Source organism: Propithecus coquereli, unplaced genomic scaffold (genome assembly GCF_000956105.1).
Source record: "Propithecus coquereli isolate 6110/MARCELLA unplaced genomic scaffold, Pcoq_1.0 Scaffold390, whole genome shotgun sequence".
Lineage (NCBI taxonomy): Eukaryota > Metazoa > Chordata > Mammalia > Primates > Indriidae > Propithecus > Propithecus coquereli.
This window is the reverse complement of record NW_012149619.1, coordinates 1265877-1288721: the sequence shown is the minus strand read 5'-3', so window position 1 is coordinate 1288721 and position 22845 is coordinate 1265877. Positions and strand designations below refer to the sequence as shown.

The following is a 22845-nucleotide window of genomic DNA, read 5'->3' as shown; positions in this document are numbered from 1 at the left end:
AGGCCCCAAGTGCTGTGATATTATAAGAGTTGACCTGTGCTAATACACAGAATTTAACTGTTAAACTGAGACAGAATAGGGACAGGACTCAGGCCCCTCACCCCTGACCGCGGAATTCAATATAACCAAACCCAGCTATTCACAGAGGGCTGAGACAAATAGTTTTCTAACCGCCAGAATTCAACCCATACCCATGTTAGAAAAGGGCTGAACTCTCTGTTTTGTGAATAACGTTTTTCAAGACCACTGAAGCAAAACACTGACACGAGCAGATAAGACATCTGGCTGCAAAGACACCAGACCCATCCACATCTAACCACCTCGAGCCAGAATAGGCCCCCATACTGACCTTACCCCAAGTTTTTCCTCATTGTAATCTCATTTTAATGCTAAAATTCATGCTCAGGGATAGAGATTTAACATGCTGAGACGTGCAACACATGAAAAGGCACGTAATAGAACTACTCGGATGCGAGAAATCTCCACCTCTGCACCCTTACACGGCACCCTTCTCCCACCTCAGCCTCTTTAAAACTTCCTGAACTCCTCTGGGAGAGCCAGACTGAGGACTTTTTCCTTGGTGCTGTCTCCCTGTACTCGAGATAAGCCCCAGTAAAGCCAGCCCTGGGACTCCCGTTTGGCCTCTTGTTAATTTCTGTTGCATAGAGAGCCCAAGCGCCACACTCCACACTGGTAACAAAACAACCATTGCACCAACAGCATAAGAAAAGAAACTTGCACCCAAACCTCAGCCCCTGAGCGGCTTGGAATCCTGGCCAAGAGGTTGTGGCAGGTTGCCCAGAAATCCCGCCAGCCCAAAATGAGAGCTCTGTACTGCCGTTGTATGACATGGTTTAATGAGAATCAGACCGAGCCCTGCTATCAGCAGATGGCATCGGGGCGGATGCCCCCGGCCCAGCCCCCAGTGTCTTCCCCATCCCGTGGTGGGATGGACGTCCTCATCTGCACGCACAGCACTTCATCGATGTAGATGGTGTTCTCCTTGACGTGGATCTCCTCCTGCAGGGCCAGCTGTCGGCGATGCAGCCCTTTCAGCTCCCCCTGAGCTTGGGCTAAGGTTTCCTTTAACCTAAGAGAAGAAACAAACAGAAGGGAATGATTTCTCTCTCTGCATTGCGTTTTCAGGGGCAAAAAATGCATCCAGGTGTTCAGTGCAGAAGCCAAATTGATATGTGCTCTTCCCCTCCCTCTGTCCTCTTTAAGACAGAGATTTACAATTGGTGGCCACAGGCCAGATTCACGACACAGACACCTGTATGAAATGCCAACACTTAAAACTGCAGATTTTACCTAAACTTCTGGATTTGGGCTTCTTTAGAAGCATTTCAACATTGGGATCCATTTCCTGTATGGCAACAATTTTGGCTGGAGTCAGTGGAGACTGCCCTCTAGGCAGGAATTCCTCAAATGTGATAGAGCAGGCTCCACCCCTATGGTCGCTGCCTGGCCCCTGCTTGAAATCCAGGTTGGGATGGAGCCCAGGGCCCCTCTGCTCGCTGGCCACTCGCCTACCTTGCAACGTTGTGGGTGATCTCTTGAACTTCCCTGATCAGCCTGTACTGTGCGACATCACGACACAGCTCCACGTTAGGCCGGTACGTCCTGTTCTCCAGGCGTGTATGGGCCACCTTGGCAGGCCCCTCCTGGTCAAGGATGGCTTTTTCAAGAGCTGTAATATTTTTCTCCTGGGAAGCAATCTCTTCCATGACCTTACAAAAAGGATTAAAGTAGGTGAGGCCAGGTTGTGCCCCTCAAAACTCAACAGCAGACAGCAGATCTGTTATGGCCACGGAAGTCAGGAAGAGGGAACCTCAGATTTCTACTTAGGCAGGACCCCAGAATGAGTCTGATCTCTCTTCCCTGAAGCAGTGATTGCTAGTGGGTAAGGTGACCTGCCCAAACTTAGAACCTCACAGACGGAAGGGACAGGACTGGCCGTTATTGCCTCATCTTGTACGCAAAGGAGAATGCCCCCAGCAAAGGCTTGGCCAGCATGGGGGTCTCACTGCCGCAGGAGCAGAAAGCTGCCCGTGTCCTCATCACTTGCACCTGCCAGCTCCAGTTCTGTCCGCGGCAAGCCTGAGGAAGAGTGCGAGCAGTTCAATCTGAGTTTGGTTGGTATTTTTGAGGATGGCTCTGTGTACAGAAAACACTACTTACAAATTACTTGGGTTTTTTAAAAATAACATTTAACTAGTTAAAATATTTACTTCTTCCTTAAGCTTTTTTTTTTTTAATTTTGTGCCATGGAATTTCCAAACATACACAAAAATAGATAGAATAATGAGTGTCATGTTCCCATCGTCAGTGGAAGCAATGAGCAACATATGGCCAATCTTGCTTCATCTATACCCTCGTCCCCACCCCTGCCCATCAGTGTGGTTATTTTAAAGTAAATCCCAGAAATTACATCATTTCAGTCTTAAATACTTGAATATGTATTTTTAAAATATAAGGATTCTTTTTTCTTTTGACATAACCACAATACTTTTATCACACCAAAAAGAGAGAGAGAAGAATGATTTCTTAATATCGTCTAATAGTTAGTGTTCAGATTTTCCCCGTTGTACCATATTCTTTTCTAAGAGTTGGTTCGTTCCAATTAGAACCCAAAAAAGGTCCACACATTGCATTTGGCTTTCTTAAGCTTTCTTCTAACACTTCTTAAGCTTTTCTTAAGTTTAGTTCACAGATATACTGTTTTTTAATTTAGCAAATATTAACAATCACTTTAAATTGATTTTGACTAACAGTTGCTCTCACTTCAAACTTAGTTAAAATCCTTTGAAAATTTATTAAAGCAGCATTTATAAATTTGACATACAGCTTTTTAAAAACACTTGAATTATATTAACAAATAAGGCCTTCTGGAGTTCTTAAATAAATCTCATCAATTTAATAAATAAAACTAAAAAACAATGACTCTTAAATTCTTTTAAATATTCTTATGCTGTCTCCAAACTTAAAGTTTCATCTTAAAATCATAAGGCTAAATCAATTATTTCATTATATATTTTAAATGATAATTTTTTAGAAAACAGGCCAAATTCTCTCAAATTTTACAAACACTTTAAATATCCAAAATACATAGATTCTTTAAAACAAAACTGCTACGGGTCAGATCAGGAATCATCAAACTATGGCCTATAAGCCAAATTCAGTCTGCCACCTGTTTTTTGTAAAATAAGAATTTTTTTGAGTATTAGATTTTATTTAGAACAGTTTTAGTTTTAAAGAAAAACTGAGCAGGACGTAGAGTTCCCCTATACCCTCTCTCCCCCTCACACAGTTTCTCCCGTTATTAGCATTTTGCATTAGTGTGGCACATTTGCTATAGGTGATGAGCTAATATTGATACATTATTATTGTTAACAAAAGTCTGTAGTTTACATTAGGGTTCACTGTTTATGTTGCGCATTCTGTGGGTTTTGACAAATGTGTAATTACATGCATCCATCCTTACTATCTCATACAGAAGAGTCTCCATAGTTCTGCCTTTTCCAAACTGTCATGTAGTTGGAATCATGATTCATACCACACAGTACGAATTGCAGATTTCACTTACAACGTGCATGTCAAGTCCTTCTACGTCCTTTCATGGCTTCATAGCTCATTCCTTTTGAATGCCAAATAATATCCAATTTCCAGATGTACCAGTTTATTTATCCATTCACCTATCTTGGTTGCTTCCAAGTTTGAGCAATTATGAAGAAAGCTGCTATAAACATCCATATGCAGGTTTTTGTGTAGACATAAGTTTTTGACTCATTTGGGCAAATATCAAGGAATGAGATTGCCGAATCCTGAAGGCATGTTCAGTTTTGTAAGAAACTGCCAAACTGTCTTCCAAAGTGGCTGTGCCGTTTTGCATTCCCACCAGCAGTGAATCAGAGTTCCTGCTGCTCCACATCCTTGCCAGCATTTGGAGTTGTCAGTGTTTTGGATTTTCTATAGGTGTGTGCAGGAGTATCCCATTGTCGTTTTAAATTGCAGTTCCCTAATAACGCATGTTGTTGAGCATCTTTTTATATGCTTTACTGCCATCTCTATAACTTCATTGGTGAGGTGTCTGTTTAGATCTTTTGCCTGTTTTTTAATTGGGTTGTTTGCTTTCATATTGTTTAGTTTTAAGAGTTCTTTGTATATTTTGGATAATAGTCCTTTATCGGTTAAGTATTTTACAAATTTTTTTCTCAGTCTGTGGCTTGTCTTTTTACTCTCTTAAAAGAATGGCTTTTACATTTTTAAATGATTGAAACAAAAGCACAATATTTCGTGCTATGTGAAAATTACATAAAATTCAATTTTAGTGTCCATAAATAAAGTTGTATTGGAACACAGCATGCTCATTCATTTATTTATAACTGCTTCTGAACTACCACAGCAGAATTAAGTCGTTGCAACAGACTGTATGTGATGTTCTCATTCCTTTGCACTGTTGCCCAGAGCACTACAAATCATGGTGACACAGTTATATCTTGACAGCTTTCCATCTGTGTACCACCATACAGTGACATCTTATTTTATTGTTTTATTACTAGTGTGTCTTTGTCCATCCCTGCTGCTATAACAAACTATCTGAGACTGGGTAATTTATAAAGAACATAAATTTGTCTCTCACAGTTCTGGAGGCTCGGAAGTCCAAGATCAAGACATCAGCAGATTTAGTGTCTGGTGAGGCTGTTCTCTGCTTTCAGATGGTGTCTTGCTGCTGCGTCCTCACGTTATGGAAGGTAGATGGGCAAAAGGGCCTAGCTAGTTTCATTCAGCCCTTTTATAAGGTGATACTCCCATTAATGAAGGCAAAGCCTTCATACCCTAATCACTTCCTAAAGGCCCTACCTCTTAATACTGTTGCACTGGGGATTAAGTTTCAACATGAATTTTGAGGGGACACAAACATTCAAACCATACCACAGTTCACATTGACCATGTTAAGACAAGTGGGCTTTGTGTGTTGCATTGTTAAGGCCCAGTGGAGAACAGGTTTTGTTAATCAATTGGATGTCAAACCACTGTGTTTATCATGCCATGACACTATAGCTGTGCTCAAAGAATACCGTAAACATGAACATAACCAGACTAAGCACTCATCACATTATTCTCAGTGCACAGCAAAGCAATGATCAGAAAAAGCAGAAAATTTAAAACAGTATCTCATTACTGCAGAGTTTCTTCACAAAAATGAAAATGAGACTGCAACCAAAGAAAGGTTCCAAGTGGCTCATTTGTTAGCCAAGCAAGGAAAGCCATTTACTGATAGTGAGTTAATTCAATCATGTTTGATTGCAGCAGCTGAGGAAGTGTGTCCAGAGAATATAAAGCTGTTTAAGACTATTAGTCTTTTTGTAGAAAGAGTTGCTCAAAGAGTTAAGGACATAGGGAGTAGCATCAATAATTAATTTAAAAAACAAGGCAAGGCCAAGTGCTGTGGCTCATGCCTATTATTCTAGCACTTTGAGAGGCCTAGGTGGGAGAATACTAGAGGCAAGGAGTTTGAAACCAGCCTGAGCAACGTAATGAGACCCCCATCTCTACAAAAAATAGAAAAAATTAGCCCAGTGTGGTGGCACATGCCTAAAGTCCCAGCCACCCAGGAGGCTAAGGCAGGAGGATCACTTGAGCCCAGGAGTTTGAGGCTGCAGTGAACTATGATGATGCCATTGCACTCTAGCCTGGGCAACAGAGTGAGACCCTGTCTTAAAAAAAAAAGGCAAATGATTTTGAATGGTCCCCTTTGCTCTTAATGAGTTGGCAGGTGTTCTGATACAGTTCCGTTGTTTATTCAAGGAGTCAATGCTGAGTTTGAAGTGACTAAAGAATTAGCCTCTGTGAATGATCTGCGTGAAATAACTATTTTCAAAAAGTTGAGAAAATACTAATTTAGCACAACCTGAAGTGGAATCTGCTAAGAAGTGTCACAGCTGATGGTGGTACAAATTTGTGTTGAACAGAAAAAGGCTTAGTTGAACAAATTTACATAGCTTGTGAAAATGTAAGTTGTTTAAAGCTTATGGCTGGTTATTCATTATATTATTCATCAAATGATATTTTGCAGAAAATATTTGGACCTATCACTTGTTATTGAACCAGTATCACCACAATGAATTTCAGTAGCTCTCATAGATTTGACCATTGGTGGTGCTGTCAATTTTTGTCAGAAATAGACACTGAATATCCCAACTTGCCCTACCACTCAGCAATTCAATGGTTTAGAAGTGGCAACATTTTCTTGTGATTTATTTTAGCTCAGGGCAAAGATCGAAATTTTGCTGAATAAGAAGAACTACCTTAAACCACTATTATCAAACACTGAATGGCTTTGGAAATTAGCTTTTGCTGCAGACCTAATAATATTTTGTAATGAATCCAACCTAAAATTACAACGCAAGACAGCACATCTATGCAAAGCTTATACTGCAGTAAAGTCATTTCAACAACTAATGTGATTTTAATTACACGTAACGTCAAGCTGCTTTATATACTTCCCGTGCTGTCAAAAGTCAAAACAAGAAGCAAGACCTTCATTCCCACACAAATTGGCAGCAGATATATCCAAGTTCCAGCAGTGGTTTTGGACCTCAAAACAAAAGCAAAGGAGATTCCCAAATTTCAAAATCCATGTAAATGTGTAATTGAGGAGTTTCTATCTAAGCTTGCACTGGAAGTGATTAATCTGAAATGTAATGATATTGGCTAAAAGGCAAATATCAGGAGAAAAATCTAACAGAAATCTATAAATGTTTTCCAAGCAATGAATACATTCAATTAAAATCATGTGCTCATGGGTCGTTATCATTATTTGGCAGTACGTATCTGAATACAAAGACGTTTCAAAGATGAAATACTTAAAATCTCAGTGTGATCAACCTGAACAGCTGAACACATGCAATAGATTTTGTAGGAAACACTAACTTGGAACCTCAACAAAGCAAGATGGTATCCTCCCCGAAAAAGAATTCCCTTTTCATTAGTAGACCTGGATTCCAAGAAGTTATACTCAATTATTATTATGAGTTTTGTCAATAAAGAATTTGTGGAAAATTTTCCTCCCTGATTACGTAAATACATTCGTAATAGCCTTGATTTTGCCTCTTGGCCCACAAAGCCTAAAATACTTACTAGCTGACTCTTTATTGAAAGTTTGCTGACCTCTGGGTTAGATTATCTTAAACATTCCTACACTTAATTCTAAATCTTCCTGGGCTTAAAATATGCTTTGCCCAGTAAGGAAACAATTGTGTCATCGCAAACAAAATGGAGGTTGCCCTATCACTTAATTTGGAGGTTGCCTCCTCAGCTTGCTAAGTCCTTTCACGACCAGGGAGGCTTCTGGCCAGATGATATAACCAGGCGGACAATTTTCTCAACTGGATCTTGAAATTTTGGGCTCCTAAGCAATCTACATGATTTCTCCTGTTAACTCCTAAAGGCTTGATGAAATCCTGCTTGTTTTTCATACACTTTCTCTTTTACACTACACACTTCTGAATATTGAAATGATTCCAGATTAGGTTTTGGTTCTCATTCATGGCTCCGTCAGATGTGTGGCCACCATCTCTAAGTCTGTCTCACGTGAACCTTCTCACACCCTCCCCATGGTCGAGGAAAGACCCCGTTGCCCTGGAGCTGCACGAACACAGCAGGCAATGGCCACATGTTGCCACTGAGCGCGTGAAATGTGCCTCATCCTCCCAGAGAGGCTCAGGGAGCTTGAGGGATCTGCTTGCCTCACTCGGCTAGCTAACGCAGGACTGAAATTTAAGCCCGCGTCTCTTCAGTCTAAATGCAGCACTTGGGCCACTCGACTCTAGTCCCCAGGGTCCCTGAGCTTAGCCTTGTGGGGTGTTCACATGAGCTCAGGATCTGGGGGTCCTTGGTGGTGAGGAAGGTGTACTGCAACCGGCTCAGCAGGGCTCTGATTGTTAAATATTCAGGAACTTTGTCAGCCCATTGTTAAATGGGTAACTTGAAATCAACCCTGGTGGGTGTATTTATACTACAGAAATCTGCAGATTTTACAAATCAGGGTCATTCCTCTCACTGCCCCCACAACTAGGAGGGAGAACCACCCAGAGTCCCAGAGCTGCAACTGAGTTTGGAGACACTGGTTGCATTTGGTCATGGAACTTCAGAGTCCCAAAGGATGTCTGAGACCATGTAGTCCATCTCCGTATTTCACATAAGGAGGAGCTCAGGACCCGAGTGGGGAGACAGCTGGGCACACAGCTGCGGCCAGACCCTGAGCCTCCCATTCCCCTGCTTCAGGGCTCTGTCCTCTACACCTCTGTTCTCTGTAGCAGTGAGTGACAACAGAGGCCCAGAGTGGGGCAAAGTCTCATTCCAGTTCCCCAAATCCCAAAGCCTGCCACTAAGATAGAGAGATGTGAGTGACCCTTACTCATGAATGAACCCAATATCACAAGCCCAGAGGTCTAGTGGCCTGGCCCAGGGAGTGTTCTCATTTTCCACAGCAAAGCCTCCCGGGTCTGCTCTTCCATGCTCCCTCCAGGGACCTCACCTTGGCTAGATGAGCAGCCAGCTTGTCCCTGGCATCCTTGGTCTCCTTCAGCCCATTCTTGAACGCTGTGTCTACCACATCACACTGCTTGCGCAGGTCATTAGCTGTCTGGGACAGGATTCGATCCACCAGGGCCTTCAGCGTCAGGGAGTTGTTCCGCTGCTTGTCAGCCTTCTCCACGTTGGTGTTGGAGAAGTCCAACCAGTCTTCTAGACTCACAGAGCTGAAACAGACCCTGCGTGTTCATTCACAGCATTTTGGGGATAGGGAAGGGGGCGTGGGGAGGGAGACAAGCTCCTGGAAATGCAGTGGAAGCTGGGCCTACCTCCCCCATCAGAAGCACCTAGAATGTTTCCCCATCTCTAGGTAGAGCGAACAGTGGTCTGTCAGTGGCACTATTAATAGCTGTCACTTTGGGTAACCTCCCTGCTCTGTGCCAGGCACTGGGCTGGCACCTTACAGACATTATCTCATTTAATCCTCATGACAAGGAAAACAGAGCTCAGAAAAATAAAGTAACTTGGTCTAGATTACAAAGCTAAGGACAATCTAAGCAATCAAAATAAATAATAACAACAGATTATGACATACCCACCATGAGTCCACACAGATATTAATAAATAAATGAATAAATTACTAGTTCGAAGAAGAACTGTTTTACGTAAGAACATTGATGAACCTCAAAATAATGTTAAGAAACTGGAAACACACACAAAACATACAGTGTATGATGCTATTTAATAAAAAGCAGGCAAAACAAACCTATTAGAAGTCAGGAAAGTGGTTACCTTCAGGATGGAGAGAGGGAGTATTGATACTGATCAGAAGGGGACGGGATGGGAGCTTCTGTGGGGTGGTGGTGATGTTTCCTCTCTTGGCCTGGTTGGTGGTGACATGAGGATTTGGTTCACTGTGTGATTAGAGGCAGCCTCTGGGATGGCCACAGTGATCCCTGCCTCCTGGTCCTCACGCTTTGTGCAATCCCCTCACCTTGAGTATGGGGTGAACTTACTGGCTCACTTCTCACAAACAGAAGGATGAGATGTCACTTCGGGGATTAGGGTATAAGAAAGACTGTGGCTTCCGTCTTGGTTTCTCTCTCCTTCTCTCCCTCTCTCTCTCTTTCATTTTCTCGTGGATCACTCCCAGTGGGAGAAGCCAGCTACTCTGTCATGAGACTGACCCATGGGGAGGCTCACATGGCAAGGAACCGAGGCCCGCCATTACCCACAAGTCAGCCTGGAAGTGGACCACACCCCAGTGGAGCCTCCACGTGGACAGTAGTCCCAGCCGCTGGCTTGACGACAACCTCAGGAGACGCCAAGCCTGAGACACCGGCTAAGCAGCACCTGGTCCCACACCCACCCACAGAAACTGTGAGATAATAAGTGTTTATTGCTTCAAGCTGCTAAGTTTAGGGGTCGTTTGTTATACAGCAAAAAGTAACTAACAAAGCTAGTTCTTGAACTGTATGCTTATTATTTGTACACTTTTCTATATGCATGTTTTATTTCAAAAATTAGAAAGACTTAGGCTGTGATAGAATGTTAATTGAAAAATGCAAATCGGATGTTACAGAAAAAGTACATAGTATAATCCCATTTTCGTAAACTAAATAAAATCCACTTGTGCGTGTGAGTGCATATGCATATGCTTGTGTGAGCATACAGGTAGCACTGGTTATGTCTCAGGGGGTGTAAAAATGGAAAGAGGGAAATTATTAACTTGCCCCTTATACACTTTTAGATGCCTTTACTTATTAAACACATGAACAAATAAAAGAATAGATGTTAAATGTTCAAAGGTTTTATATCAGACTTTCTTAAAGTGGGGCCTAACCTGGAGGACCCTGGAGCCCCTGGGCCCTGTATCAGGCGCTCAGCACCCAGCAGCTGCCTCTGCCCCCAGCCCGCCCCTCCCCAGCTCCCGGCGGCTGCAAGGACGAGTCTCCTTACTCAGGCCCTGCCCGTCTGAGAAGCACTGCAACACCGCCAGCAGGGAGGAGGACCGCAAGGCCCACTCACTTTGGTTCAATTCTCACAACGTTCTCCGAGTATCTGATGTTTGGGGAGTTGTTGTTGAGTGAGAAGCAGATATCATCGATAGTCAAGGCCACAAACTTGTCCTTCAAATCCTTTTCAAGATTGTACTTGGCAGAGCGGTTCAGCCTAAAGGGAGAAGGTAAACCGGGTTTCTCCCTCTGGAATGCCCAGGTGGCACCTGTGGGTTCTGGGAGACCCTGAAAACAGAGCCAAAGCTAGGTATTGTACAGGATGGTGGCACTTTGTCCCCACGCTTCCCATCACCCAACACACACACACACACACACACACACACAACCATTCGCTGCTTGGTGACAAGTCGGCATAACCAAACCCGGACCTCGAGATCCTCCCTCCCCTTGCACTGTGACATTTCCCGATGTCACCTCTGTGGCATGCTGTATGTGAGGGGTCAGCCCTGGTAGCAGTGGGCTCCCACCTCCTCCAGTTTATAACTGGGGTGAAATCCAGCCCCAGCCCCAGCCCCCACTGGAGGGCCACTGCCATGTCTGAGGACCGTGGCCCATTCTCAGCCTGAGTGTTGGGGCCACAGAGTGTTTGTGAGAGCTAAACCCCACTCTTTCTGTGGGGAACCTGGCCTTTGCGGGTGCTGTCTCTTCTCAGCATTCCCAGTGGGCAGGTGGAGGGCAGGCCGAGCGCCACACCTGATCTGCTCGGCAGCCTCCTCCAAGGTGCGGGTCAGCAGAGCCATCACGCCCCGGATGATCTCCGCCTCCTTCATCAGCTCCTGCTCTACTTCGTCGTGCACCAGGTCGATCCCAACGCGCTTCTCCCTGGCCGGGGAAAGGCAGGCAGGTCAGCCGACAGGTGCAGGAAGGCCACTCGGTGTTGGCCAACGTTTGGACATTGAAACTGTCTGGACAACTGATTCGAGTTCCCGATCTGTCCGATGACGCGGTGGGTGACGGATAGTAGTTGGTGTCTATGTGGCTTCAAAATATCCAAACACAATGAAGAAAAATAGATTGGTGACTCGTCACCCAGTCCGAAAAGTGCCAAATGATGTTTTTCTCCTTATTTGCCCATTAGTTCTGAAGTCTGTTTCTTTTTTACTTATTCATTGGAAACACTGTCTTTTGACTTAGAATTTCAAAGACATATATGTCCTTCCTTGATCCTAGTCCTGCTTTTAGACAAGGAATTGAATCCCCAGAAAGATATTTTATTACAATAATAATAGCTAGGATTAATAATGACACTAATATTATTATATAATATTATCTCCACCACTGAGCACTTACTCTGTGACAGGCTTTGTACTGGGCTTTTTATATAAATATTCTCACTTAACCCTTTCAATACAGATAAGGAAATTGAGTTTCAGAGAGACTAAGTAACTTACCCAGTGTCATAGAACTGGGTATTACACTTGCTTTTAACCACGATGCTACACAACTTCCAAAACTGACCCCACTGCCTGATATTTTGTTCTTTCCTACCCTGCATGCCGGTGCTTGGAAGGAAGGCTTCCCCACTCACTAGCTGTGCAGACTTGGGCATGTTATATAATTTATCTGTGCCTTAATTTCTGTTTTTTTGAAATAGGGATAATTATTAATACTTCATAGGATTGTGGCAAAGTACAAATGAGATATACAAGCATACAGTACAGTACCTGGCACATAGTACATGCTCAATAAATTTAGCAACCTCTACATTATAATCACCTGTAAGCTTAGACTTGAGCCAACTGGGTGTTGGCCTCCTTGACCAGCTGCTACTCTCCTTTGCCTCACACTCTCTAAAGCTGGCTGGGGAGACTGCTGGTTGCAACAGAGGGTATTGGCTAAGCTTATGATGGGAATAGGGCTTTCCAGGAATACAGAGGCATGGTGCATTTGGGAAACTTCCAGAAGCTCAGCACACCTAAGCACATCCCACTATTGGGGATGAGATATGGACCCGGAGAGGTCATGGGTGTCCCATTATGATGAACCCTGTTTGCTATGCTAAGAAGCTTGAACTTTATCTCGAAGGTATTGGGGTTGTAATTAAAGGAGTTAAGCATGGGGTGGGGGACCTATGAAAATCTGTATTTGGAAATGTTCACTCAACAGCCAGTGTGGAAGGTGCACTGGGTTGGAGGGGGCTATGCTGGCAGCAAGGAGACCTGTTAGGGTGCTCCAGCTAGGGCTGTGATAGAGAACAGGTCTGGAAACCAGCATCACCCCAGAGCAGAGAGGATCATCCTACTCATTGGATTTATAGGAAGGAAATAAGAATAAAAAGGTGTGTTCATATAGTGCTGCCTGGATTGCAAAGTGCTTCTGTGTACCAGAGCAGAATTACTATCCCCCAGGAGCTGTCCTGTCTGTTCGCACCTTCTTCCTTGGCAATAGAGCACCTGATTTTTTTTAGCTGAGTACCTGGCTGCTCAAAATAAAGATAAACACTTCCCAGCTTCTATTGGTGTGGCATGTGATTAAGTTATGGTCAATGGGATGCCAAGCAGAAATGGTGAATGCCAAACCCCACTTATTCTTACTTGCTGGAATGTAGACATAATGACTGGAGCTCCAACCACCATGTTAAATCACGAGAATCTTGGGAGTAACAGCCACACGCAGTGGAGCAACAAGATAGAAAAAGCCCAGAACCCTAAAACTGTGGCCCACCATGCCAACTCTAAACTGACTATCTCTAGACTCCTTCAATGTGAGAGAGAAAGTACTTTAAGTTTAATGTTATTTTGCGGGTTTCTGATACCCACAGCAAAACCTAGTCCTAACTTATATTTACGTTGAGTCAGTCAAGAGCAGAGTTTGGACATGAACCAGTCCCATGCTTCTTCTGCTGCCCAGCATCCTGGGCATGCCAGGGTAACTTCAGGCTCTGAAAGAACATAGCTCATTTGCCACGTTCTAACCCACCATCTTGCACAGCCAGCTTCTCCTACCCAACACCTCATTTCTCGCAACAGATTCATTCACGGAACCTTCCCTCCTACCTGTATGCCAGGCACGTCTCAGTGATGTGCAAGGGCTCTTTAAAGCTCTCCAGGGCCTTTTCCAATCTGGTCTTATATGTGAGTAGATCCTCGGTCTCATACACAAGCTGCTCAAGTTTGTCATCTAACTCCTTCTTCCAGAACCTGACTTCCTCAAGTCTCTGTTCTGAAGCACACAGACAAGTTACGCCAGGATTAATCTACTCCCAATGTAGCCTGCTTTTGATTAGAAACTTGAGGACTGGTGTAAAACTGTGGGAGACATGTTCTGTTCTCCTCAGAGCTGTGTTACTTGGGGCATCTTTTCATCTTTTTAAACGTTTGCTAACAAAAAGGAAGGAAAGAAGATCTATTTCTTCTTACATTCAATATCAAATTTATCATTCTACACTCTAATTCTTCGATGCCCAACTGGTTTTCATAACTTTTAATTTTATTAAAGATATAGATGTATGTTGTTTGAAATGTCAAATAGTATTACAAAGTATTACAATTCTCTGACCCATTCTTACCCACCCCCACCTTCGGGGTGCAACCATCTTAAACACTTTTATTATATCTTATGGCATTTGGTTATGCCACTGTTTATTAATTATCAGTTTTGATATTATCTATTGATTTCCGATGATGAAAGATAATGATTTGTTCTTAACCAACTCACATAACATACTCTGTTCCTTCCATCTTCCAATATAGTTATATCACCATTTTGTTAAGTTTTCGATTAGCAATAATTGTGCCTCAGATAAACCTCATGGCTACGATACTGCCACTGCGCAAAGCTTACCATTTTGTTAAGTAATAAATAAACTTATTGTTTATTTATGTTTTTATAAATATGTAAATATTATTTATACCTGAGCCATATAGTATACTGTGATAAATTTCTTATATAATTTTCTGTCTCTTGGAGGGGTTAATAATTGCATTTTTTGTTTTACTTTCTTTTTAAATAATCGTTAAAGCAAACTTATTAAACATTATAAGTAAAAGACAGCTGATTACAGTAGGAAAAGTATATAATATATAATGAATTCAGAATGAGTTGTCCGGCATTTGAATCTTAAAGTCATAATGTACTGGTTATATAACTGTTGGTTTCCTCTTCTGTAAAATGACTCATTTATTTATTCGTTCATTCATTTAAAGTAAATTTTATTGTGTATACTTGAGGTTCACAACATGATGTTATGGGAGAGTAAAATGGTTACTATAGTGATTGCTTCGCTTTCTCTACATTACTAACTTTTCCTCAAACTTTCTGACACAACTATGTATATCTACTCAATATATTCCAACACACTGAGTAATCTATCAATTTTGTTTCTCTCCTAGAGCAACTCTCTCATCCTGCTCCAGTCTGGATGGGTTGCTCTCTGGTTTGCCACAAGGCTGTCATCCCATGACTTTGCTTCCAGGAATCCCCTCCACCCTTCTCACGTGTTGCAGTCCTAGTTCCTGGATTGCATTTCTTCCTCTTTCTTGATTTACTTCTTCAATGTGCTGAAGCACATCCTTCAGGAACCTCCTAAGAAATGGATGCATATGCAGTAAAACTTTTGAAAACTTTCAAGTCTGAAAATGCCTTTATTCTACCCTCACCGTTTGCTTATATTTGACTGCGTTCTGAGTTATAGGCCGCAAATCTTTCTCGTTTAGAATTTTGATGGCGTCATTCCATTTCCTCCTAGTTTCCAGAGTTTCTATTGAGAAGTTTAATGCCATTCTGACTCCTGATTCTTTGTGCGTGACCTGTTTTTTCCACTCTGAAAATTATTAGAAATTTCCCTATTTTCCTAGTGCTCTGAAATTTAACACTGGCGTTAACTTTAATTATTGTGCCAGACACCAGATATGCCCGTTTAGTCTGAAAGCTTAGGTCCTTTGGTTCTAGGAAATTTTCTTGTGTTCTTTCGCAGATGATTTCTCCATTTTCTCTGTGTTTTTTCTGGAACTCCTATTAGTTATTGAGCCTTCCATATCGATCTTCTAATTTTCTTATCTTTTCTCTCCTGTTATCTATTTCTTTGTCTTTTTTCTTCTTCTTTCTGGAGATTCTTCAACTTTCTCTTTCAACACTTCTTCTGATTTTTAAGATTTTTCTGCTCTCATATTTTTAATTTCCAAGAACTCTTATTTTCCAAATGTTTTCTTTTTAAGGACTCCTCTGCTTGTTCCATGGATGCAGTTTCTTCTCTAAATTCTCTAAGGGCCTGATAGTGCATTTTTTCTTTCGCTCTATGCACTGTTCCCTGAGTTTCTGTGTGTTTGATTATTTGTTTGTTTTGGTGTCTGCCATGTTAGAGACTTTCCTCAAACATCTGGTGATCCTCACCTTATTTAAGAATGAGATGCTAAAATGCTACCTGGGAGCTCTGTCTGCAGGGACAGTGCTTGTCAACCAGAGGTGTCATTGTACAGAGTGATCAGGCAGGGCCCAGGAAACTCACTGGAGAATACCCAGATGTTAATATCTATAGATCTTTGCTTTTGGACCAGTTAATTTCTCCTTGGAGAAATCTTCTAATCTTCTGTCTAAGGGTAGAAGCCTGCCTACCAGTGTCCTGGGAACCAACTGGAAGAATTACTCTTCACTAAGTAGACCGTCACTGAATCCTTTAACCTTTAACCTTCTGCTGAGGTGAGGGAGAGCTAGAATGGAAAGGGGTCTCTTTATAAAGACTTTCAGTCAATCTTGTTTCTGGTCTTTCCTTAACCTCCAGCTTCAGAAGTAACTGTATGCATCCCATTTTCAACACTGCAGGTTTCTGCAGAGTGAATCAGCTAGCTTCTTGCTGTCTTCTACCCATCTTGACTTTCTGCAGTCCCTAGTGTGTTACCACTTGATCTTTTGCTTGCTAAAATCTCGTTTTCATCATTTGTTTACTGTTGCTTCTTCCCCAACACTCTCTCTCTCCCTCTCTCCCCCTACCCCATCCTTGAAGCATAGTTTTCATTAATCCTTTACTGCTATTTTGTTGGAATTCTAAAAAGGAGAGAAGACAAATGCATGTGTTTGATCCACCATGGAAACTGAAGCCTCCCCACTCACACTTTGTAAATGACTTCTACCCCCACCTTGCATCCTCCGCTTTCCTACTGGACCTGTTATCTCGAAAGTCACCAATAATCCTCAAGTCACCAGTCCAAATTCATTTTTGTTCAGCTCTCAGCCTCCTTGACATTTAGACAACCATTGATGCGATAAAAGACATTCTCCCCCATGAAACCCTTATCTTTTGTATTTCATGACCTTGGTCTCATCTTTTTGTACTTCTACCACAACTTTTATTCTCCAGCTCTTCTCTTGATCCTCTTCATCCTATGCACTCTTTTCTTGTCTTCCAATACATTCCTTGAGTAATCTATTCTACACATATGGCTCCTATTACATCTTTATATGTTGACTCCCAGATTTCTATCTCGACCTCTTAAATTCTAACTGGCTACCTACTGAACTGAGCCTTCCAAGTTCAAGGTCTTCCTCAGGCGTGGTCCAGACCCATCTCTCATCTCCGTCATGCGGTTCCCCTCATGTACTCTACACATCAACTTGAACATCTACTCAATCCCCCTAAATGTCACATTCATCCTGCATTTATTATTTTGTCCAAGCTATTTCCTTGGCTTCTGTTGTTAAAATTTATTTATAAATCCAGCATACTTATTATTGAGCACCTCTTCTCTCCATCTTTACAGCCAATATCTTAGTCCAGGCTAAAAATTTATGATAATTTTAGTTACCTGTCTTTTCACTTACGTTTTGTCTCTCTCACATACTAGAATGTGTCTGTCTTCTTCAACTTTACACTCCTAAGCATCTAGCACAGTGTTGGATTTATTTGATAGATGGATGGATGGATAGATGAATGAATGAACCCTAGTCCCAATAAACAGGATAAGGAATTACAGAAGCAGAAGTAAGTTTTGAGGGAAAGCAAGGAGTTCATCTTGGGATGTATTTATTTTGAAGTTTCTGAAGGAATATAGGTGGAAATATATAGCAAGTAGTTCTCTATTTCCATTAAAAGTTCTCATGAGAAGTTAGAGCTGAAGATTTCTACTTGCAAAACAACAGCACAAAGAGGATAATGATAAAATTTCTAATGAGGTCATCAAGAGAGAAAGTATAGAAGGAAGAGAAGAAAAAGCTAAGAGGGCCAAGACCAAAACACCAGGGAACACTAATAAGGGATGAATGGGAAAAAGAAGCATCAATATGGAGAAGAGGAGGAAATAGCCAAAGAGAAAGGAAACGAACCAGGAGAAACTTGTGCCATAGAATTCCAAAAGCATCCAATATTATAGAGAAGGTCAAGTTGGAGGAAGACTAAGTAGACTGGGAAATTGGGAAGTCATTGGATAAGACCAGTTGGAAGTGATTTGCCCCCTCCTCCAATCTGGCAGTGCTTTATTGGTGCCACTCATGGGATGGATCACACCACATCCCAGGTATCTGTGTACCTGACTCATCTCTACTTTCAGACAGCAGGTTTCCCAAGGACAGGCACCCGTCTGATATGTCTGTATCATCAGCACTAGCACAGGAACTTGCTGTAAGTTATGTTTAACTTTTTATCGAAATATCATAAACCTGCAGAAGAGTGCACATATCATAAAAGTCAATGAATTTTCATAGTGAACGCACCCATGTAACCAATACCCAACTCAAGAAGTAGAACATTCCCAGCATCCCAGAAGGTCTCTCATGACCCATTCCAGTTCCTCTCCTTCCACACGTCAATGCTGACTTCTTACATTATAGATGAAGTTTTCCTTTTTCCTGTTTCACTTTATATAAATGGAATAATATGGTATATATTCACTCAGCATCTTACTAAGTTTGTAAGATTCATCCGTAGAGTTGCATGTAGCTATAGATCAGTCATTCTCTTTGCTGTATTTATCCATTCTACTGTGGGTGTGGGTGGTTTCTAGTTTGGGACTATTACAAATGGCATTCCTTTGGACATTGCACCATGTATCTTTGGTAAACATATACATGAATTCCTTCTGGGTGTATACCTAAAGTGGAGTAGCTAGGTAAAAGGCTATGCATATCTTCAACTATAGGAAATGCTGACAAAGGTTTTCAAAGTGGTGACTCCAATTTATACTTCCACCAACAGGGTATGAGGGTTCCAGTTGCTCTCTTCAACTCTTGATACTGTTTCTTTTTCTTTTTTTTCCCCCTTTCTTCTTGTTCTCCTCCTTCTTCTTCGTTTTCATTTTAGCCATTCTGGTGGGTAATGGCATCTCAACTCTGATCTTAATTTATATGTCCCTGATGACTAATGAAATTAGAACCTCTTCATATGTTCATCGACTGAATTTCTTCTCTTGTAAGGTGTCTGTCAAGTTTTTGCCCATTTTTTATTGTATTATCTGCCTTTTTCTTTTTTATTCTTAAAAGTTCTTTATATATTCTAGATACGAATCCTTTGTCAGATATATACATTGTTAATATCTTCTTCCACTCTGTGGATTGCTTTTTCAGCCTTTTAATGGGGTCTTTTTGATAAATAAAAGTTCCTCATTTTAATATAGTCCAATTTATTATTTTTTTCTTTTATGCTTGGTTCTTTTGGGTCCTGCTTAGAAATAAGAAATCTTGCCTTCTCCAAGTCATAAAAATCTTTCCCTCTAAAAGTTGTACTGTTTACTTTCCCCTTTACATGATTTTTTCATGTATGACATGAGATAGGGGTTGGGATACAATTTTTTCCATATGAATATCCAATTAGCCAATTTATCAGAAAAACTATCCTTTTCCCATTATATTGCAGTATTGCTCTTTCCATAAGTCAGACAAATGTATATGCATGGGTTCGCTTCTGGACTCCATTATGTTTCATTGGTCAATTTGTTTATCCTCACTTAACTTTGATGACTTAATTACCATAGCTTTAGCATAGGTCTTAGAATCTCCAATGAAAGTCTTCCAGCTGTGTTCTTCAAGATGGTCATGCCCAGTCTTCACCCTTTGCATTTCCATATGAATTTTAGAAGCAGTTTGCCAATTTCACCAGAAAACATGCTAGGAGTTTCATTAGCATTGTATTGAACTATAGATTAACTGGGGGGGAGAGGAATTGACACTTTTAAATACTGAGTTTTCCTCCATTAACTAATATATCCTTGCATTTATGTAGAATTTCTTTAACTTCTTGCAATAATGGTTTGTGTTTTCAGTGTAGAACTATTGCATATCTTTTGTTAGATTTATACCTAGGTAGCTAATGTTTTTTAATGCCATTATAAATGGCTAATTTTTAAAATGATTCAATGAATCAATGAAGTTAAGGTTCAGGCCTTGAAAACATTTTCCCCATGCCCACTGAAACACAAGTGTTGTGAACAATGAATAGTGCATCCTCATTTTTAACATCTACCTATTTGCACAATTATTTAGAACAGGCCTATCTCTAGGCTGGTAAGCATCAACCGTTAGGAGAGCCTAACATCTAACACAGCTGGTCTGAATGAAGCTCTAGTTTATTAAAGGTCAAAATACCAGCAGTCCTCAGGCCAGATTTTATCGCTTGATGTGTTAATTCAGCTGGCCCAGTTTATTTTAAAAGTGAGTAAATTCCAGCTTTCCAGATTTTCTTGAAAAAAATCAGACAATCAGGCAACACTGGGCCCATATTTTCTCTTGGAAGTAACGGGTTGAAATTGAGTAGCAGCTGTCTTCTTTGATGGGGCACATGTTCTCCAGGTCCCCAAAGCCCCCATCACTCTCTATTGTCTTATATCCAAGCCCGATGTTACCTCCTTGGCCCTGATAGATATTTGAGCTTGTGACCTCTGGTTTATCACTTTTTGGTGTTGGAGAGATGTTGTTTGTTTGGTTTGGTTTATATTTATTTTTGTTTTTGCTTATTTAAGGGCACCACCCTTTAAATGCTATTTTTAAGTGTGGATTGTCAAGAGAATAATAACTCTTCCTTTAAGACCCAGCTCAAATGTTCCTCTCTAGGAAAACTTTCCCAATTCTCCTGTGCCTACCGCACCCCTGCCTTTGTTCCTCTTACCTATCTGCATATGCAGTTGTCCCTTGGTATTTTGCAGGGGATTAGTTCCAGGGCTGCCTCCATATCAAAATCTGCAAATGCTCAAGTCCCTTATATAAAATGGCTTAATATTTTCATATAACCTGTGCTTATCCTCCTGTATACTTTAAATCATCTCTAGATTACTTATTATACCTAATACAATGTAAATGTTATATAAATAATTGTCATACTGTATTTTTTACTTGTATTATTTTTGGGGCTTTTTTCCCCAAATATTTTCAATCTGTGGTTGGTCGAATCTGTGGATATGGAAGACCGACTGTATTCTGATTATTAATTTTTGTACCTATCTCTTCTTCAAGCCAGAAGCCCCTAAAATGCAGAGACTCTGATCATTCCCTGGAATATTCCCAGTGCATAGTCCATAAATGCTCTTAGATGCTCAATAAATGTGTATAAAATCAAAGAATGAATGCATGATGGATGGCTGAAAATCAGACTGCGTTACTGTGTGTCTACCTTGGCAGTGAACCTAAACATAGAACCTGGAGAATACACATGTTTTTTCCCTAATATTTTGAGAATAATACATTGCCATGCCCGAACATGACACTATAGCTAAACCTCAACAGCCTCATCCAAACATGCTCACAAATATTCCAGGCACATTGCCTTACCTAGTTTCTTGTTCACATCACTTTGAGATTTTCTTGTGGTCTTTTCAATTTCATCCACAAGCCTCTGGCTTTCTGCCACCAGGCGTTCGGATCGGGACCTTTGGGCCTCTGCTCTGTGGTACTGGCTCTTGTTAGCAATGTGCCATTCCAAGGGCAGGAACTTGGGTGGAGATTGTAGTAGTTTAGCCATTTGAGGTTTCCAGAGACCTGATCAAAGGCAGACTTTTTTTTAGATTAAATGAAAGAAGTTTGTCCTTTTTTCATGTCAATTTTTATTAGTGTCACATACATACCAAAAAGTGCATAAATCATAATCTGTACACAAAATGAACATATCTGTGTAGCCAGCACCCAGATCAAGAAACAAACATTAAGGCCGGGCGGCCTTAATCCCAGCACCCTGTAAGGCCAAGGCGGGTGGATCGCTTGAGCTCAGGAATTCAAGACCAGCCTGAGCAAGAGCGAGGACCTCGTCTCTACTAAAAATAGAAGGAAATTAGCTGGACAACTAAATATATATAGAAAAAATTAGCCAGGCATGGTGGCACATGCCTGTAGTCCCAGCTACTCAGCAGGCTGAGGCAGGAGGATTGCTTGAGCCCAGGAGTTTGAGGTTGCTGTGAGCTAGGATGACACCAAGGCACTCTAGCCTGGGCAACAGAGTGAGACTCTGTCTCTAAATAAATAAATAAATAAATAAATAAATAACATTACCAGCATCTCAAACCTCTTCCCAGTCACTTGTCTCCACTTCAAGCCCTGCAGGGTAACCACTATCTTGACTTTTAACACTACAAATTAGTTTTGCTGTTTTTGAACTTAAAATACATGAAACCATACAGCGTGTATTCTTTTGTATCTGATTTATTTCACTCAACATTGTTTGGAAGATTCATCCATATTGTTCATATATTTGTAGTTTGTTCATTCTCATTGCTGTGTAGTGTGCCATTATATAAATATACCAAAATTTAGCTGTCTTTGTTACCATTTATTAACATTTGTGTTGTTTCCACTTTAGGGCTATAATGCGAATACTATGACTATTCTCATACGTGTCTTTTGGTAAAAACATGTATGCACTCTTATGATTCATTAGAATCGCTGGGTCATAAGGTAGTGTTCTGCCAAACAGATGAACTCAGACACGTTTTCTTAAAAAAATGAACAAATGTGACATGTGTGAATCGACAAGTGGGTATTGATTGAGCCTATCCAACATTTAAAAGAATCTAAAAACTTCCCAGAACAGAGAACAGAATAGAAAGAACACATGAGAAGTCAGCTGGCACAGGCAGGCAGCAACAGAAAGACTAAAATTTACCTGCTTCATCTGCACACATCTCTAAACGACTGTGAGAACTGCACTCCTGAGATGGGCCCATCCCCACCCAAAAATCTGAGCCTCTGCCCCCGGGGGCCTCTTGATCTCTGAAGCCTTCACACACACAAGGATAGAGCCAGCTGCAAAGCTTGACCCGACGGAGCACCTCGGCCCATCCAGTGCCCCCAGACAACACGGGGTTTCCTCACTTCTTCCTAGTCCAGTCCCTCCTACAGCCTCTCCCAAGTTTGTCTGAGGATGGGTCCCAAAATTTAA

At 41.4% G+C, this 22845-nt stretch overlaps 1 protein-coding gene across 1 annotated transcript in view; it reads right to left on the bottom strand.

The window, feature by feature from the left end:
• Nucleotides 1-850: 850 nt before the first annotated feature.
• The window catches only part of TEKT1 (tektin 1), a 22903-nt gene continuing 908 nt past the window's right edge, over nucleotides 851-22845 (bottom strand). Inside the window, exons 2-8 of the mRNA XM_012652589.1 lie at nucleotides 21246-21452; nucleotides 13553-13718; nucleotides 11250-11378; nucleotides 10567-10710; nucleotides 8543-8765; nucleotides 1534-1730; nucleotides 851-1090 (exon numbers count right to left, since the gene is read on the bottom strand). Of these exons, the coding sequence (XP_012508043.1) occupies nucleotides 883-1090; nucleotides 1534-1730; nucleotides 8543-8765; nucleotides 10567-10710; nucleotides 11250-11378; nucleotides 13553-13718; nucleotides 21246-21435 (1257 nt within the window). The 5' untranslated portion in view covers nucleotides 21436-21452 and the 3' untranslated portion in view covers nucleotides 851-882. The remainder of the gene's footprint in view (nucleotides 1091-1533; nucleotides 1731-8542; nucleotides 8766-10566; nucleotides 10711-11249; nucleotides 11379-13552; nucleotides 13719-21245; nucleotides 21453-22845) is intronic.